The 20,731-nt window shown below is 32.3% G+C and overlaps 2 protein-coding genes across 2 annotated transcripts in view; both read right to left on the reverse strand.

Moving 5' to 3' along the window:
* The window catches only part of LOC135834251 (uncharacterized), a 72,204-nt gene extending 63,724 nt beyond the window's left edge, over window positions 1-8,480 (reverse strand). The window contains exon 1 of the mRNA XM_065348083.1: window positions 8,126-8,480. Coding sequence (XP_065204155.1) covers window positions 8,126-8,299 — 174 coding nt within the window. The 5' untranslated portion in view covers window positions 8,300-8,480. The remainder of the gene's footprint in view (window positions 1-8,125) is intronic.
* Window positions 8,481-14,939: 6,459 nt separating this feature from the next.
* LOC135838238 (zinc finger protein 626-like) lies at window positions 14,940-20,367 on the reverse strand. Its single transcript, XM_065353859.1, has 4 exons — window positions 20,265-20,367; window positions 19,822-20,070; window positions 15,425-15,682; window positions 14,940-15,151 (listed from the first exon to the last, which is right to left on the reverse strand). Exons 1-4 carry the CDS (start codon window positions 20,365-20,367, stop codon window positions 14,940-14,942), a joined length of 822 nt encoding a protein of 273 aa, XP_065209931.1.
* Window positions 20,368-20,731: the final 364 nt, after the last annotated feature.

Consider the following 20,731-nt stretch of genomic DNA (forward strand, 5'->3'; position numbering starts at 1 on the left):
TAAAAATTGTAAAAATTACAAGAAGATGATCGCACGTCACATAAAACACATAAAAATTCAACAGGAAAAGAAAAATTCTCAAAACATCAAGAAAATAATGAAAAGTCCAAAAATATAATGAAAATAATAAAAATGAAATGAAAAATAATCGAAACTTGGGTAGTTGAAAGTCGTAAAAATTCAATAATGAACAAAAAATTCTCAAAACATCGTGAAAATAACGAAAAAAATCGAAGAAGGCAAAATAATTGTAAAAATGAGATGAAAAAATCTCAGAAACTTGTATAAGACTTGTACAAATTAAACAAAAATTAAGAAAAACTCTCAAAACTTCATGAAAACTATGAAAAAAATCTAGTAAAAAATGATGAAAATTGCAAAAATGAAATGAAAAATAATCCAGCATTATACAAATTTGTAGAAATTTAACAAAAATAAAAACAAAAACCTTGAAAACTTCATGAAAGCAATAAAAAATCCAAAAACATCATAAAAATTGCAAAAACAACATGAGAAATGAACGACTGTGAGGTGAAATTTATGAATTTTCAACAAAAAAAAAAGGAAAAAAAACAAGCACAAAAAATTGCAAAAAAAATGCATTAAAAAAATCGAATGTGATGCAAAATTTGTAATAATACCCCAATCTACCAAAAATGAAAAAAACTTCAAAAACTTCATTAAAAAATAAAAAATAGCATAAAGAATTGAACAATAATCGAAGTGTTTGCAAAACTCGTAGAAATTCAACAAAAAGAGAAAAAAATTCTTAAAAACTTCATAAAAATGAAAAAATTGAAAATTTTATAAAACTTGAATAGCTAATGAAAAATACACAAATGATTTGTAAAATCTACAAAAATTCATCAATAAAGAAAAAAATGTCTCAAAAATCCATGAAAATAACGAAAAAAAAAGCCAAAAACATCATAAAAATCGTCAAATTGACATGAAAATAACAAAAAAAAAAAAATCCAAAAATATTACGAAAATCGTCAAACTGACATGAAAATTGAACAAATGTTCTTTAAAATTTCTCAAAATTCAACAAATAATAAGAGAAAATACAATTAAAACACATCCAAAAACGGCATGAAAATTTTAAAAATTACGTGAAAAATCATTAATGGTAATGTAAAACTCGCAAAAATGTAACAAACAAATAAAAACTTTCAAAACTTTTTGAAAACGACGTAAAAAATTCAAAAAGAATCGCAAATATTGCAAAAATGACATGAAAACTTGACAAGTGTACCTATTGTAAAACTCACAAAAGTAAAACAAAAATAATCGAAATTTTTTCAAAATGAAAAAAAAAATTGGAAATAGTGCACAAAATGTTAAAAATGACAAGAATGTTACCAAAGGAAGGGTCAATTTTCAAAACTTCATAAAAACAATTGAAAAATTCTACACAAATAAAGAAAAATGATGAGAAAAATCCAAAAGTTGCGTGAAAATTTCAAAAATCAACAGGAACAGTGGAAAACTGGAAACTCTGTTTGAAAACATTAAAAAACTTTTTAAAAAAATTATGAAAATTACAAAAACGACACGAAAAGTTATCAAGTGTATTGTACAATTTGCAAAAATGAAATAATAACTTTCGAAACTTTTGAAAACGAATGAAAAAAATCTAAAAGAGCATAAAAATTGCAAAATTGACATGAAAAATCGAAACACTTCAAATGATAATTTCAACAATTTTTTCAATACCATAATAAAGTTGGTTGCATTTTAGCCAATTTATAGGATTATGAAAAATTCTTGCTATATTTTACTCAATTTGGTTGATATTTACGGATTCGCAATTGTTCAAAATACAAAAAAGCCGAATTTTTATCAAGAGGATCACGATCAAATTACGATAAAAATTCATTATTAGGGGTCGTAAGAAACTGATCTGTTCAATAATGCATTATGAAAAATTTTCAAATTTCTCAAAAAATTTTCAACACGTGAAATACTTTGCATAATAAATTTGAATAATTTTCATCATGTTTTTACTACTTTTACAGTACATTCGACAATCATTTTTTTAGCATTTTCAAGCTACTTTGGAGTATTTCAACGTCAATTCGATAAACAATAAAATTTTTACACAAAAGGCGCTTTTCGACTATGAGTAACTTTCAAGGTCACTACATAATAAGTTTAGGGGTGGTCAAGACTCAAGAGGTATAGTCCGGCATATGACAATAGGAGTAATTGCACCCCCCCCCCCATGCAAAAAATCATCACATATCAAAATTTCAAGTGCTAAAGGGCGTTTTTCGATTTTTGGTGAATTTTTAAAAATCCAATTTAGGCCAAAAATGAGGGAAAAAACAAAATTTTACTAAATTGACCAAGAAAGCTGAAACTTGGGATACACCCTATTTTCGACATGCCAAATCGATTGGAAACTGTTTCAACCCGTTTTGAGCAGTTCTGGAGCCTCCAGCAGATTTTTGAAACTCGAAATTCCCACAAAATTCCATCAAATTGGAGTTGTAAAGCTAAAATTTATTCAAAAAACTAATTTTAATACGCTACGAAGTACTGCAGGTGAATTTCAAGTCGTTTTGGATCCTCCAGCGACTTTTTGAAAATTCCTGAAGCCTCCAGCAGATTTTTGAAACTTTAAATTTTCACAAAATTTCATTAAATGGAGATGGAAATCTGAAATTTACTCTACACTCCAATTTTAACACCCTCTGAAGACGACTTCAGGTGGGCTCAAGTAATTTTAGGGCCTCCAGCGACTTTTTTTGAAAATTACTGGAGCCTCCAGCAGATTTTTGAAACTGGTTTTGAAGCTTCCAGCTACTTTTAGAAAATTTCAATTTTCTAAAAAAAACGTCATACAACCTTTCAAAAAGTTGCTGGAGGCTTCAAAACGACTTGAAATTCACCAGCAGGCAACTTCGTAGCGCATTGAAATTAGTTTGCAGAATGAATTTCGCATCTCCATCTTAGTTTGATGATATTTTGGGGAAATTTCAAATTTCAAAAATCTACTGGAGGCTCCAGTAATTTTCAAAAAAGTCGTTGGGATGCTCTAAAATGACTTGAATTCACCTGAAGCCGTTTTTAGAGGGTGTTAAAATTGGAGTGTAGAATAAATTTCAGATTTCCATCTCCAGTTGATGAAATTTTGTGAAAATTTAAAGTTTCAAAAATCTGCTGGAGGCTTTAGGAATTTTCAAAAAGTCGCTGGAGGATCCAAAACGACTTGAAATTCACCTGCAGTACTTCGTAGCGTATTTAAATTGGTTTTTAGAATACATTTTAGCTTTACAACTCCAATTTGATGGAATTTTGTGGGAATTTCGAGTTTCAAAAATCTGCTGGAGGCTCCAGAACTACTCAAAACGGGTTGAAACCGTTTCCAATCGATTTGGCATGTCGAAAATAGGGTATATCCCAAATTTCAGCTTTCTTGGTCAATTTGGTAACATTTTGGCCTAAATTCGATTTTCAAAAATTCACCAAAAATCGAAAAACGCACTTTAGCACTTGAAATTTTGACAGGTGATAAATTTTTGCATGATCTTTCGATCTACCTTTGTAAAGTTTGAAAAAGTTCGTGCAAGTCCTATGTTAAAACGCAAAATCTGAAATTTTGGCGGACCTGTCAATCAAAATGGCCAACTTTTTTTTTTGGAAAGTTTGCTTTAAAATGTTCCTTAGGATGTTCCCTTAAAGAAAAAAGTTGTCCCGGAGGATCGGCGGGGCGGGAGGGTGCAATTACTCTTGTTGTCATATGCCGGACTACTGGACTAGTAAGCTTTGTGAAAAAATATAATCATGAAATATTTTTCACCATCACAAATTGAAATGGTACTGGAAAAATGTTTCAAAAATAGGCTACATTTTTCGAAAATTTGGCGACAACTTTTCCAGGACCCCCCCTCCCCTCCCATTCACCACAACCCATGATTTTTTTCGTGAAATAATATTTGATAAATTTGAAACACTTATAACATTTTATTCACACTTAGTGGAGGCAAATAAGAAAAAATAAAAACATTTTTGGCTACCAAAAATTTTATGATGAAAAATTGTCAAGGGTGGTCCCCTGAATAATCCCTGAGAATTACCACCCCACAGACCCCTTGCTAATTTTTTTATGGGGGGTTGAACCCCCCCAAAATGGGTTTTTTGCAGTTTTATCTTCAGGAGTTGATTTTACGTCAAAAATTGCTTTATTTTTGAGTTCTGCGTCAAATTCCCGATCTAGTGACATATCAACTGTCTTTCTACCTCCAAGGGGGGTGGGGCTGAAACCATTCAAATTTGAGGGGTTTTCTAAAAAACACAAAAATGCTATCGGCGCTTACGCGAGGGGTGAAATGTGTCCCGAGAGTGTTCGGGTTGATACTACAATGGAAGGTAGATACCATCGAGAAACTACCGCGTGAAAAATTTCAGATCCACACCACCTCCCCTTTTTGGGGAACCCCCCTTTTCTGAAATTTCAATAACACTTTTCTCAGTCCCATTTTAACCGATTTTGAAAATTTTTCAGGATGTTATGTATACCCTTAGTAGTTATCCTTACAAAAATTTTCAACCCCCTCCCTTCATATTTACCCCTCAAAATATCGTTTTTCAACTTATTTGATGCTTTTTAACAATAGTAAAAATTGAGGAGGCTAAGTGCTCTGGAGAGAGCTAGGTGAGTGTAGCAAAAATTTTGACGTCATATTCGTGCTCAGTGGTATCGAATCATAAGAAAACGACACCCTACTCATTAATACTCAGTTATTTTCCCCAAAATTCCCATTTTACCCCCAACTCTCCCTAAGACACATTTTTACACTATTTTGAGGGGTAAATATGAGGGAAGGTGGTTGAAAATTTTTTTAGGGATACCTACTAAGGGTATACATAACATCTTGAAAAATTCTCAAAATCGGTTAAAATGGGGCTGAGAAAAGTGTTATTGAAATTTCAGAAAAGGGGGGTTCCCCAAAAAGGGGAGGTGGTGTGGATCTGAAATTTTTCACGCGGTAGTTTCTCGATGGTATCTACCTTCCATGCTAGTATTAACCTAAACACTCTCGGGACACAATTCACCCCTCGTACGCGCCGATAGCTTTTTTGTGTTTTTTAGAAAACCCCTCAAATTTGAATTGTTCCAGCCCCACCCCCTTGGAGGTAGAAAGACAGTTGATATGTCACTAGATCGGGAATTTGACATAGAACTCAAAAATGAAGCAATTTTTGACGTAAAATCAACCCCTGAGGATAAAACTGCAAAAAACCCATTTTGAGGGGGTTCAACCCCCCATAAAAAAATTAGCAAGGGGTCTGTGGGGTGGTAATTCTCAGGGATTATTTAGGGGACCACCCTTGACAATTTTTCATCATAAAATCTTTGGTAGCCAAAAATGTTTTTATTTTCGAAATATGATGCTAATTTGCCTCCACTAACTAGTATTTTTTTCAACTTTTCGAAAACGCCTGACAAACTAAAAAAAAAAAAAACAAAAATCAGATGTTCCTCTATGACAATGCACTGCTATGAACTTGAAATTCTATTCAAACTACACACAAGTAGGACCCCTGAAAAAACTCGCAAATTTTATTTCGCGAACTAAAAAAATAACACTCATCAACCATTCAACCAACAAAATTTTTCAAGCAATGTTGAATCGTTGTTATTCTACCACAAAAATAGGTAAAAAAAAAATCATTACGATGATTGATGTTGAACCTACATCTACAACTTTACTTATTTAGAACTTAGAACAAATTTCAAACACCGATACATAGATAAATCGTTCGAAAAATTCACGATTAATTGCGTAGGTGATGAAATATTAGACACGAATTGAGCTAAAGCTCGACATACTAAAAAAAAAACAGAGATGCAAAATTCTCTACTTTCAGAACCCCTGAATTGGTTTCGCGAATCGATTATCAAAAATATGACAGCAGCTGAGATGTAAAAATCGGTCAGTGAATAGGAATTAGGAGGAACGAACATCCCGAACATCTGAATAAATGAAACAATTCGTTATCTCGACGAAGCGAATGAATAACCAAATTCCCAGAAGTGATAGTGAAGTTGTCACAAGGAATACCCAAATCGTTATCATCCCCTGGAAAAGTTTTCGAGATAAAATTTCTATGTAAAATTCCTGAGAGAAACCGGATACGTCAATTTCATCATCGAACTTGATTCTTATATTATTTTTAGATACTTCGAGTCTTCGAATAATCAACTTATCACTCCTCATGCTCCCTCTCTCCTACCTCCAAAAAAACAAACAAACGTTAAAAATATTACGATAATAATTCAATATCTCAAAATCCAGAGAAGCGTTGGCGGTCCAAAGCATATACGAGGAGACTGGACGTCAAACAGACGTGGAATTAAAAATTATCAGAATCGTAAAGTCGAGTGGCCGTCTGAGTCTGGGATATCTAAACCAGGTTCTCGTTAAACGAGTCGATTAACCGGCGAAAGATCACTGCGAGTTATATAATAATTCAATTGGGAAGAGTACCTACATACGTATAAATAAACGTAAACACGAGTACTATATACAAGTTGGTGAGCAGAGCGAGAGAATTTTTCCCATTAAATATGCAGCGACGAACAATAAAAACCAGTTTTTCGATAGTTTTTCGAATGTTTTTAGCGAAGATTTTGGCGGACGGGACACGATGCGATGCTGGAATACCAAGCAAATTTTTTACTCGACTTGGACGTATTTTAATTCCATCAAAGTACAAAATAAGTAATCATTTTTCTTCGCTTTTTCAACCATCATCATTTCCAAGCCAACTTTTTTTTTTTCTTTTTTAATACTCGGTCACATTCTGGCCTCGCGAATATTACCTGCCAAATATTTCACTTGTACGTAAAAAAACGTACTCGTAGGTCCGTGTAAATCGAACACCACCGAAAATACCGGCTAAAAAATGTGAAAGTAATTTATGATTATGAAGAAATTCAACGTCGAATAGTTGCACCGAGTTTGCATGATATTTAGTTCAATTACTTTGTACAAAAAAAAAAAAAATAAATTCAAGTTCGAGTTCGCAGAAGCTGCATCGAATCGATTGGAAACTTGAACGAATCAGTGATTTATTCACAAGTTGTTCAATTCGTAGGCTTTCATTTACAAAACTCTGAAAAAAAAAGTTTACAAACCGTGATAAACTCGTTGCGATTATTTTTAAATTCGCGTTTGAATAATTTCAAAATATCAAACTAGGTACTGAAGAAAAGGTCGATGAAACACTCGAAAGATAAAACTCCAACGATAGTTTATGATTTTCTCACAAAAGACCCAGACAGATTGAAATTAGAAGCAAATACGAGTAAACCTTTCCTTTACGTACAAAGAAGCTGCACATATTCTGTAAATACCAAACATATGGTCATGGCCTAACTTCGAATGTTCTTCGTAGTCAAATTAGAGAGTATTATTTCAACGATACACTCTGAAACTGTAACAATATGGAAACGAATTTCAGCTTTAATGAGACGTTCGGTTGACTCGATGTTTACAAAACCGTACATCTTCGAAGATAGCACGTTGCGATTTATCTTATCTCTTAGGGCAATCCTAACTTCACGTATGACTAAGTAAACGAAACGTGCATCGGAACATGATCGTAGACGCAGACAGATGAAAGACGCAAAAGAACGAAAAAAATTTTCTTCAACGAAGCTATAATCCGTTTTGCGAACTTAAATTCTCAATTATGTACGGTTCGTATCGGCGACATTTGCGAAATCTGCAGCTCTTCGACTAATTACTTGCCAAAAGCGAATTACTAATCGTTTCAGATTCGAGGAAACGAACCACTGACGTACGGTTTTACCGGAACTAATACTCGTTGATTGAAACCGAACTCGATGAATTCGCAGAGGAGCTTGAATTTCGTTTCACGAAAGAATATTCCTAAAACACTGGTCATAAGTTTGCAAACCGTATCGATGCAGCTTTCATACATAAACAATATAACTAGTAATGAAATATTAAACATCGTATTTTTATACGTCGGTATATTATGTCGGTCCAAGCCTAATGCACTTTCAGTGCAGGTATACGATACGATCGACTGGACCGTCTGTTAGGGAACTTGGATTCGACGTATATAATTAAGTGATGTAGGAACTTACAGCGAAATAAGGACTGCATGCCGATAATACTACTTTGTGAGCTTGCAAAAATCTTCCTTCGGCTGCTAATGTACAATCAACAAGCGTTCCACTTTCTAGCAAGCTGTCGAATATAGACACCAATGTATTTTGGTGATTGTTCCACCGTAAACAAAATTGTTGATCACTAGCCATAATTTAGACTTTGAAAAAAACATATATTAAACTACTATCGTCGGCTTTACATCGAATTAAACACATTAAAGCGAACGAAATCACACATTTTTAAAAAAATTTTCGTGTACTACAGCGCGGGGTGTAAAACAAAAGCTCGATAATTTTGCACTTTTCACAAAATGAAAGTCCAATCACAGCCGAATAATGAATCACGGAAACTTTCCAAACTAGACGTTAAAGTGCACTAGTTTTTTTTTCCGGTGCAAAAACTCGGAAGCCGTCGGGTATTGTCGGCGGTACTTCGTTCAACTTGTATTTATCAATTGATCGTCAATTCGTCATCTTTCCGTTCTTCCCTGATTTTATTATTTTTATTTGATGATAATCTTCCCTGACACTGGTTTTTCAAATTCAAATTTTTGATGTCAAGTAATTTTCGGTTTCTTTTTCCAAAACTAAAGCCTAATACTAATGATGTTCATATGAACTTACTTGATAGTTGATGTTGATTGAAAAACCACTGTCACTACGTACAGAGGCGAAGATTATTGACAAAATCACCGCGAACTGAGAAAGAAAATATGAAAAAACAGTAAACAAGTTGAATTAAGTAGATTATTACGTATTTCCGAGCTTTTGACAATTGTTTTTCAACTCATATAATTCCAAATTTGCGTACATATGTTTCGTGGAGTATGTTCAGTTGATGAACGATATGTATCAACACTATCAGACTTAACTTTATTAAAAACCCACCTTGAAATGATGATAATTGATCCATATAACGATTAATATTATGGAAAATGCTGAATAAGTAATCATATTATGTAGTACATAATGGTATTTTATATTTTCACCTTTATAAAGCAGAACAGAGTTAGAGAGTTATCAGTTATCACACTAGAGAAATAGAACAAGTCGAACGAAGTATTTCCGACTGTACCCGATGACTTCCGAGTTTTTGCACCGGAAAAAAAAACTAGTGCACTTTAACGTCTAGTACTTTCCAATCCCTTGCGTTGTTATCTGTGGTCACGTGACTAGAACCGAACAATGGGTAGGTAAATCGAGATACCTATCTTGGTGTGCGGTTGTTGTCGTGTGGAGCGAGTGTCGCGTTGGGACGGAACGTGAAAATTTATTTATTCGTTTTTTTTCTCGATTTTCGGCGTTTGATTGAATTAAATTTTGTGTGATTTACTGAGTTTTAAGTATTGAAGTTATTAAAATGAATAATTTATTGAAACAATTGAAGAAAAAGAATAGAAATCCTCATTTTGTGTGAGGTTGATTGCCTACATATCTGCCTTACGTAGATCAGCTGATGGTTGAGTCATCAATTCATTCATTCCATTCATTCAACCAATCTTATCTTCAACTTGATCATTGATGAAAAATAATTCAATCCGCCGAATTTCGAAATAGAAATTATTAAATGTAATAAATTCCATTAATTAAATTCGAAATATTCAATCAACACTCTACCTTGACCCGTTGACCGTACGTTGATCAGCTGCTCGTATCAAATTCTCCTTACAAATCATTTCAAATTCAATCTTGATGAAAAATACATAATTCAGTCTGCTGGATTTTGAAATAGAAATTCGTAATTTCCATTTAATAAATTCGAAATATCCAGTTGTTCTTTCTTTGAGACAGAAATGGTGCTAATATTTATACAAAATCTTGAATTGAAACGATGAACAGAAAAAAAATACTAGAAAAATACGTTGAACGCTTTTATACTTATGCAAATAAAATCAAAATGAGATCATTTTACAATGCTAGAAAATTAAATCAAAATATTAACGAAAAAGTTATCAGTTAACAAATAATTATTTGGTATCACACGAATTAAATAACATACAAGTTGTTATAGAAGTTTACAACTCATTTCTTCAAGGAATTATTAGAAGAGAAATAGACAAAGTTTGAAACGAACTCTTTGAGTATCTATTGGAAATTTACGTCATCGAAGTTCAAAGTTCACTTCACCAATGATATAAAAAATAAATGATGATTATGGTTCTATTCGAAGGATGATTACTGTTTTAATAATTTCCAAAATAATATAGGTTTAGGTAGGTATATTTCAAATTATACTGTTCAAGTGATCATAATTATGTCAGATCATCAACATTAAAGATAAATCAATCAAAATAGGTACCTAGGTTTTCAGGTTTTTTTTTTTTTTTTTTTAAATATCAAACGATCTTTTCAGCACTACCTATTCTGACAAAAGAACCTCTCGAGGTGCTCGCTTCAGATTTGAACAGATCACGGTCCGAACCTCCTTAACCTAAATTTCAGGTACTCAAATTCACTCTTAGGTTAAATTTTTAGTCCGGCATATGACAATAGGAGTAATTGCACCCCCCCCCCCGGTCGATCCTCCGGGACAACTTTTTTCTCAAAGGGGACAACCTAATGAACATTTTAAAGCAAACTTGCCCCAAAAAAAGTTGGCCTTACTTACAAAATGGGGGCCATTTTGATTGACAGGTCAGCCAAAATCGCAGATTTTTCAAACTTTACGAAGGTAGATCGAAAGATCATGCAAAAATTCATAACCTGTCAAAATTTCAAGGGCTACAGTGCGTTTTTCGATTTTTGGTGAATTTTTGAAAATCGAATTCAGGCCAAAAATGAGGGAAAAAATCAAAATTTCATCAAAGTGACCAAGAAAGCTGAAATTTGGGATATATCCTATTTTCGACATGCCAAATCGATTGGAAACGGTTTCAACTCGTTTTGAGCAGTTCTGGAGCCTCCAGTAGATTTTTGAAACTCAAAATTCCCACAAAATTCCATCAAATTGGAGTTGTAAAGCTAAAATTTTTTCTAAAAACTAATTTAAATACGCTACGAAGTACTGCAGGTGAATTTCAAGTCATTTTGGAGCCTCCAGCGACTTTTTGAAAATTCCTGAAGCCTCCAGCATGATTTTTGAAACTTTAAATTTTTAGAAAATTTAATCAAATGGAGATGGAAAGCTGAAATTTACCTCTGAAGAGGACTTCAGGTGGGTTCAAGTCATTTTAGAGCCTCCAGCGACTTTTTTGAAAATTACTGGTGCCTCCTGCAGTAGATTTTTGAAACTTGAAATTTCCCCAACATTAATTTATGAAATGGAGTTGTCAAGCTGAAATTTACTTCGCAGACCACAATATGGTGGTTTCAAATGATATTGAAGTTTCCAGCTACTTTTAGGAAATTTCAATTCTCCAAAAAAACGTCGCTGGAGGCTCCAAAACGACTTAAAATCCACCAGCAGTCAACTTCGTAGCGTGTTGAAATTAGGTTGCAGAATGAATTTTGACTCTCCATCTCAGTTTGATGAAATTTTGGGGAAATTTCAAGTTTCAAAAATCTACTGGAGGCTCCAGAAATTTTCAAAAAAGTCGCTGGAGGCTCTAAAATGACTTGAACCCCTCCTGAAGTCGTCTTCAGAGGGTGTTAAAATTGGAGTGTAGAGTAAATTTCAGCTTTCCATCTCCATTTGATGAAATTTTGTGAAAATTTAAAGTTTCAAGCATCTACTGGAGGCTCCAGAAATTTTCAAAAAAGTCGCTGGAGGCTCTAAAATGACTTGAACCCCTCCTGAAGTCGTCTTCAGAGGGTGTTAAAATTGGAGTGTAGAGTAAATTTCAGCTTTCCATCTCCATTTGATGAAATTTTGTGAAAATTTAAAGTTTCAAGCATCTGCTGGAGACTTCAGGAATTTTTAAAAAGTCGCTGGAGGCTCCAAAACGACTTGAAATTTACCTGCAATACTTCGTAGCGTATTGAAATTAGTTTTTAAAATAAGTTTCAGCTTTACAACCCCAATTTGATGTAATTTCGAGTTTCAAAAATCTGCTGGAGGCTCCAGAACTGCTCAAAACGGGTTGAAACCGTTTCCAATCGATTTGGCATGTCGAAAATAGGGTATATCCCAAATTTCAGCTTTCTTGGTCAATTTGGTAAAATTTTGATTTTTTCCCCTCATTTTTGGCCTAAATTCGATTTTCAAAAATTCACCAAAAATCGAAAAACGCACTGTAGCCCTTGAAATTTTGACAGGTTACGAATTTTTGCATGATCTTTCGATCTACCTTCGTAAAGTTTGAAAAATTTCGTGCAAGTCCTATGTTGAAACGCAAAATCTGCGATTTTGGCTGACCTGTCAATCAAAATAGCCGCCATTTTGTAAGTAAGGCCAACCTTATTTGGGGCAAGTTTGCTTTAAAATGTTCCTTAGGATGTACCCTTTAAGAAAAAAGTTGTCCCAGATGATCGGCGGGGGGAGGGGTGCATTTACTCCTATTGTCATATGCCGGACTATTTTGGAGAATTTTTAAAAATGCCAAATTGACTATTTTCAACAATTTGTGCTCTCTGTCTTTCCTTATTTTAAAAATGTACACCTATAACCTACTTATTATTTAGAAAAACGGTGGAAATTAGTCCTGAAAATGAACTCTTCGCCTCCTCCAAATCGAATTTCACCATTTCGGGGCATTCTGGAGCCTCCAGGGCGATAAGAGTTCATTCATTTGCCATTATCCTAATTTTTAGCTTTTTCATTTCTTCTGGAGATATTCCGAAATTCTGGAGAAATCGAAAATCGCGCTGGAAGTTTGAGAATTATTCAAAACTGTGAAATTCGGATTTTTAAAAGGGAGGGGATGGTATCAGCCAAGATAGAGCCACTTTGGGTAAATTTCAAGAATTTTTCTAGTCAGGGAAAAATTTAATTTTTCGAATTTTGCAATTTTGACCTTACAAATTCAAAAAAATAAAAATGAACTAGAAGTGCTCACCTGGAAATCGGCTTAAATGAGCATGAACTCTTTGAACAGATCAAGAAAATGTTTCTCTGGCCAAATTGATTTTCACGCCTCCTGGAGTAATTTTTAAAATTTACAGAAATTAAAAATCGTGCTGCAGGAGGCTCCAAAATGTTTCGAAGTGGCAATATTTGAATTGGAGGGGGGGGGGTAGTTAAACAAGATACAGCCATTCGAGCAAATGAAAACAAATTCCCAAAGAATACAAAAATTGATTTTGATTTTTTCCTCGCAAATTCAAAAACAAAAACCGCCCGAAAACAGGCTCAAAAAAGATCAAACAAAAACAACACAGAATTCGATGTTTCTCTTTCTTTGCTTAAATTAATTTCAACGCCTTCTGGAGAAATTTTTCAAATTTTCTTCTTATAAATTTTTAAATTAGGTAATGTCCACCTGAAAATCGATTGGAACGTTGATGGACTATAATTGAATAGGTCGAGAATACGCCACAAGTAAATTTTTAGCCAGTCAAATCAATTTCTACGCCTTGACGAGAAGTTTTTAAACTGTGGAGGATTCGAAAATCGCACTGGAGGCTCCAAAATAGCTATAAATTGTAATATGGATTCAGTTTGGAGTATTTGACATTAATTTCAGGATGATTTTCATTATTCGAAAAAAAATCACGAATCGCTGAAAATAGTAAATTATTAAAATTCCAAAAATTCACCAAAAATCAATCAGGGCAGCTGAAATTTTAGCAATCGACCTTTCAGAACACTCTCTATCCAAAAATTGCGATCCTGTTCAAATCGGAGATAGACCAAGGTTCCCACATTTTCTAGTAAAACAAAAAAAAAAAAATACAACACAATCTTTGAGAAAATCAAACCAAAACAACAAATCGACAACATTCAGAAAAACATATGGAACCAAAACAACAACAAAGAAAAAATATTACGAAATAACTTTATGTCTGGATCCCAGATGAATTTTCAGTGATTCTTTTCGCTTCGTTCTGTATAAACATCCGGCGATAGGGCATTGGAAAGCTGGCTCTTTACCACATTCGTAACGCATATGTCTGACCAGAGCTCTTTTCCACGTATACGAACGAGGGCAATTCGGACAAAAATGTACTTTAAAAGACGAATCAGCAGCTGTAACAAAACGACAAGTTTGAAACAAAATCATCAACGCAAATTGCTCGAAGATTGTTTTTAAAAAATCTCGTACTTCAAATACCTACATTACACAATACCAGTATAAGCGTACAACACACCTAGAGGAATAAATTACCCATTACAGAAAAAAAAATTGAAGAAAAAAAAACACTCGAAATTTATTTTAAATTAGACGCATAGGAACTTAATCCAGTATTCAATATTATAAAATGAAAAACAGATTTTCATACAAATCGTTAAACGAATAAACAAAGTACACAAATTTGATCTACATACGATGATGATGATGATGATGTCTTCATAAATGATGTTTAAAAGCCATATGAACGGTTAGCCTACAATTGTAGTACGTTTTATAGTTGCAAATATGGCAAATGTATTTAGGCGCAACACCGCATTCGCTTCTCAGATGTCGATTTAGGTTATTTTTATACTTATAAGATCGGTGGCATTTATGACAAATATGTTTTTCGTGTATCATTATAGTACCTGGAACAGATAACTCCAACTATTAGTATTTATACTTAGGTGTACGATTAATATTGTATATTGTTTATAAACAATTATATAATCAAAGCATCGGATCTATTTACAGTCTACATCATTAATAAAAATACGAATCAAGAGTAAAAAAATGTGCTGATAACGAATACCTAATTGGTTCAGGAAAGAGAAAAAAATCTAGGTGAATAACCTTGCCAATTAGTACGCTAAATGTAAATCATTTATTTGGATAGCCAGTTTGGAATGTTTATTGCAAATATGGCTCATCAAATTGCTCTTCTGTTTGGCTCTGTAACGACAACTCGACACCGGACAACAGAAGCTTGGAACTTTACCACATTCGAATTTCAAATGCCTCTGCAAGCTTCGATTATACCGGTACACTTTTCCGCATTGGTTACAACTATGAACTAAAAAACAAAACAAAACAAATTCACAACGAAAGTTAAAATTCTCAGACGACAAAACACACATAAAAAAATAATCAATCAAGATTCCTCGAACGAGTTTGTACAATCTCCCAACGCAATTCACGCTGCGAGAAAAATCTCAACAATGTTAATAAATAATCGCAACGTAAAAGCAATTTATTAATAAATTAATAGAAATCCATCTTAAATAAAAAAAAACCGATCGTCAATTGAACGATTTTCTAATCTCTAAGTATTCGTTAGGGTGTTTACGAAGGCTATGATTTAATAAATCGTATTTATAAAACGTAACGTAATCGCATTCGGGGCACTTGAGTTTCGGCGCTTTTCCGCATTCGTATTTTATATGTCGTTTCAAATTTTGATTATATTTATAATGTTTGCCGCAATTTTCGCAGATATGTTGAGGTAACACGACGGCTTTATAATCTGACATCACAGGAATCGAGCAATACGTATACGGACTATTAGTACTGACAAAAGTAGTCGTCAAAATCGTACTCCTAGATCCTGAAATTGTAAATATCAAAACATTAGACGAGTTCGAATATTTTCTCCGGTAAAATTCATGCAAAATATGTTCGTGTTACGCTTAATAACAACGTTGTGCAATATTATCTAAAACTACGTTATTCGTGCCATTTTATGTAATAATGCTATATGAGAAAGAAGCGAGTTACATGAAGGAAAAAAGAAAAGATGGTTTTCTTTATAAAACTTGCGATGCTTCGCACTCTGAATATTCGGTCGAGTCTAAAAATCAGATAATCACACAATTAAGCACCTTCGTATTATCTGAAATAGCGATTTAATTACGTGAAACAATACTGGTTTAATAATTTCAACTTAATCTATTAAATATAAATATCACCAACAAAAATCCATCAAAAGGAACAACGCAACGTTGAAAAAAACAACTTATAGACTATAGAAGAGATAGAGAGAGGATATCGTTATCTTTGGAACATTATTTCACAGTTAAAGTTAAATCACAATTGGTAATAATCACTGTTGGCTTGAAAACTAGAGAATAGGCAGTCTTGAAATATTCGATTTCTTCTCAACGTTGAATAATTACGCGTATTATATGAGAGTTGATAACGAAGTGATCCAAAATGTCCAAATAACATAATCATTACGAAATAAACAGTCCTCGAGTAGAACAATTTTAATTCCAAAAGTTTCAATTTTTTGGAAGAAACTGAGGAGGAAATTGAGTCAAAATTTATTCAAGAAGTAATTTTTTCGAATCAAAATCAAACATTTTCTCATTTTTATTTTTTTGAAGAGAACTATAGAAAACTCAAATTTTGAAAGACTAAAAAAAAAAAAAATGAATGGGAAATATCTAAGTTTTATTGAAAAAAATGGACATGAGCAGGACATTTTTTTGTTAAAATACAGGCAAAAAAAAATTAACAAGATTTTTAAGAATTTGGTCTAAAAATCAAGATTTTTGCGATTTTGCCCAAAACGCAGGATTTTTCATCAGTTGTTTCCAAAACAGCAAGATTTTTCTGCATTTCATCACAAAAGCAGTTTTTGATTCTTAAATTGGTACAAAGAAGTAGGATTTTTCGTATTTTCCAAAAAAATACATATTTTTTACAAAAAGCACTTTTCAAAAAGCAATTTTTTTCAGTCGTCAAATCTTAAAAATACAAGATTTTTGGAAATTTTTACAAAAAAATGAGAATTTTGCCAGTTTTAGCACAAAAGCAGAATTATTTTGCAACTTCTACAAAAAAAAACAATTTTTTTTTCGTTCAATTTTGCAAAAAAAAAAAACAGAACTTTTCATCATAATGCCAAAAAAATGAAATTTCACCAAAAACGTATAAATTTTCATAATTTTATCAAAAAAACGTAGAAATTTTCACAACTTATTAAAAAAACATCAATTTTAGACATTTTATCAAAAATCAAGATTTTTTAAAACACAGGAAAAGTTTTTGCAATTTTAGCAAAAAAGCGAAACTTTTTGAAAATTTTAACAAGAAATTTTGAAATTGGAAAAACAGAACAATTTCTGCAAATTTTATAAGAAAACGGAATTTTTTGGCAGTTTTTCCAAAAAAAAACAGATTTTTTTTGCAACTTTGACAAAAGAGCAAAGTTTTTTGCCATTTTGTTGAAAAAAACCAGTTTTTTTGAAATTGTACCAAAACTGCATAATTTTTTTGCCACAATTTTGTCAAAAAATCAATCTCGTTTTCTAATTTTGGGAAAACTGGAGTTTTTTCTTCATTTAAAGAAAGGCAAGAGCAGAATTTCTTTGGAACCTCACTAAAAATCTAATTTTACTAAAAAGGTAGGATTTTTCATCATTTTGCTATAAACGAAATAGATATTGTGAAAAAAGTAAGATTTTATTTTGGCAACAAAAACAGGAAAGAATCTTGACAAAAGTAAAGCTTTCCTATCAAATTTGAATAAATTTTCCCACCTTTTTTGAGGAGGAGGAGGAGGAGGAGGGGGAGGCCCTGATAAGAACATAAGAAAGTAATTTTTTTGCAAATTTTCGCAAAAAGGAAATATCAAAATTTATTCAAGACAGAAATTTATCAAATCAAATTCAATCAAATTACTAAAACAGCAAGATTTTTATCAGAACTTTTTGGTAGAATTAATTTATTCTCTAATGTTTCAATTTTTTGTGGGAGGGGGAAGAGAGTATTGAAATTGATTCAAAACAAACACTTTTTTAAATCAAAAATTTTGATTTTTGATTTAAAAAAAAATACAAAAATTTTAAATCGCCAAAATGGCAAGATTTTTTGCAATTTTGACAGGATAAATGCACGAAGCAGGCAAAAATTATTTGGCTGAATGTTTCAATATTTTTTGGAGGAGGGGGAATGTTCAAAATTTATTCAACACTAAAATATTTCAGGTAAAAATTCAAATTTTTCAATTTTCAAAAAGATTACAAGCAAATTGTCAAAGAAGCAACATTTTGGGGGGGGAAGGGGGGGGGGTGGAGGGTGGGTTGATCAAAATTCATTCAAGACAAAAATTTTCCCACAATCAAATTACAAAAACAGCAAGATTTTCATCAGAACTATTTGGTAGAATTAATTTATTCCCTCATGTTTCAATTTTTTTAGGGAGGGGGAAAGGAGGATTAAAATTTATTCAAAACAAAAATTTTTCGAATCAAAAATCGAAATTTTCGATTAAAAAAAAATACAAAAAATTTCAAGTTCCCAAAATGGCAAGATTTTTTGCAATTTTGACAGGATAAATTTAAGCAAGAAGCTGAAGAAGCAGAACAAAAATTAGGGCCTCAAGAAGAAAATTTGGCTGAATGTTCCAATATTTTTTTGAGGAGAGGGGAGGGGGGAATGTTCAAAATTTATTCAACACTAAAATATTTCAGGTAAGAATCCAAATTTTTCAATTTTCAAAAACACTACAATCAAATTGTCAAAGCAGCAACATTTCTTATTGTGAGGGGGGGGAGGGAGAAAAAGCGAGAGGGGGTGTGTTGATCAAAATTCATTCAAAACAAAAATTTTTCCATTTAAAACAAAAAGAATTTAAAAATTCTAAAAGACGAAGAATATTAAATAGAAAATTTTGAAAAAAAGTAAAAAAAAACTAAAATTTTTGGCAATTTCTGACATTTTGTCAAATTTACCAAAAAAAAGCTTTTCAAGGTTAAAGTTTGATCTTTCAACAGTCGAAATTGAACATTTACGTACCTATTTTTAAAAGGAATTGTAAAAAAAAAATTGAAATTGAATAGAAAATTTCCAAATTTGATTTTAAAAAATGAAAAGAAGCGAAATTAATTTTTTTTTGAAAACCATATTACATTTCAAATCATAACAAATCAAAAGTTTTATAAAAAGTTAAAAAATCAAAATCAAACTATTTTTTGTATTTTTACTCCTCTCTTCATTTTCTCATCATGGAAACATTTGGCAAGCTGAGGGTGGGAGGTCAAAAAAAAAAGGAAATTTTTCAATCAAATTAACATGCCTCAGGATCCTCGTAAGAAAATCAACTTTGTATAAATCACTTCGTTATCTTAACCAGGACTCTACAATATTTTTAGCACTTGGGGGAAGACTTCTGGGGCACACACAGTGAATATTCGAATTCCTTATCATTATTTTCAACTTGAATATGTAAGTAATATAATCAAAACTGCTTATCAATACGTAACTGGTACTAAAAAAACCACAACATAACGATATTTCAAAAAAAAACTTAATCTAATAAATAGGAATTCTCATCGATAAAATGAGAGTGAAAAAAAAACGATCATTTTAAAAATGAAATACGAATTTAACCTCGAATACGAATTCGAGAAAACGAGATCCGCGAATAAATGCAATAACACAGGTAAAAATATCACCATTAGTGGAATTTTAAAAAAGGAAACAAAATAGTTTAGCGACTAAAACATTAGCTTATAGTCTGAAAATATCACTCGAAAGGACTTAAAAAATATAGAAAAAAGAAAAAAAAAACGAGGAATAAATAAAGGATTAAAAATCCCAACCGTAATGTTCTCGCAGGTACTTAAACAATATCAATCAATTTCGCTAGCATTTTATGCTTTCGAATCATATGCTTTTTAAGATAACTAGGATAATGAGTGCGATACTGGCACAGTTTACAAAGACATTCGGCTGTTTTACCACACTCGAACTTGGCATGGCTACTGAGACTACTTCGACATTTATAAAATTTGCCACATTTTGGACAATGCACGTTGGTTATTCTTGATTTTCTAGCTTTGTCGGTTGTTGGTACATTCTTCGAAGACCATTTCTTGACGTGGTTCCATTTCGCGTGTCGTGGTTTACCTGCGAGTCCTTCGCACCATTTGCTCACTAATTGACGAGCGTTTCGAGACGAAGCTCTTTTGGTCGTCGTCGCATTCGTACCTGGAAAAAAGTAATTTCCTTTAAAGTATCGGTATAAGAAAGAGAGAGGGAGAGGGAGGGAGGGAGGAGTATTCGAAGTATAGCTTCGTATAATATAATGAATATAATGATGGATTCTCGAAAGGAGACTGGCTTAGGATCAGAATTCATTTCAATTTTATAGAATACAATGTCTCCTTCAAATATATACCTACCTATTTCTGAGACGTTTCGCAATATTTTAGGAACTCCTAAAGACTCATTCACTAACGATTCACACTCCCAATACACCACACGAATATACTCAAAATTCTTCATCACATCTACTCAAAAAACATTTCCATTACTTTCGTTCAAAAATACAAAATCCTCTTCTCTCGACCGAAGAAAAAATTCCAATACATTGTGACGTAATTTATTTTGATAAACTGGAAACTTGGGTAATAAAAATTTAATAGATACATACTTACATTACCAGAAACATTTTTTTTTCCAAAACTTCTATATATATTTTTTAAAAAACAAAAAAAAAATTATTAAGAAATGACTTTAAAATATTACAATTTTGAGGCGAGCTCAATGAAAAAAAAATTTCTAAAAAATATAGGAAAAAAACTATTAACAATAAGGGTAACTAAAGAGAAGAGATAAATATCATACTTACTAGAAAAAAAGAGGAAAT

The sequence above is a fragment of the Planococcus citri genome, chromosome 2, assembly GCF_950023065.1.
Source record: "Planococcus citri chromosome 2, ihPlaCitr1.1, whole genome shotgun sequence".
NCBI classification, from domain to species: domain Eukaryota; kingdom Metazoa; phylum Arthropoda; class Insecta; order Hemiptera; family Pseudococcidae; genus Planococcus; species Planococcus citri.

Bases quoted from the DNA above. Each gene is read 5' to 3' on its own strand.
- LOC135838238 (XM_065353859.1), bottom strand. From the start codon at position 20,367: ATGAAGAATTTTGAGTATATTCGTGTGGTGTATTGGGAGTGTGAATCG. The intron at 20,071-20,264 runs GTAGGTATATAT...ACTTTTTTCCAG, and splicing joins GCGAAACGTCTCAGAAATAG to GTACGAATGCGACGACGACC. The intron at 15,683-19,821 runs GTAAAACAGCCG...TTACAATTTCAG, and splicing joins CCATGCCAAGTTCGAGTGTG to GATCTAGGAGTACGATTTTG.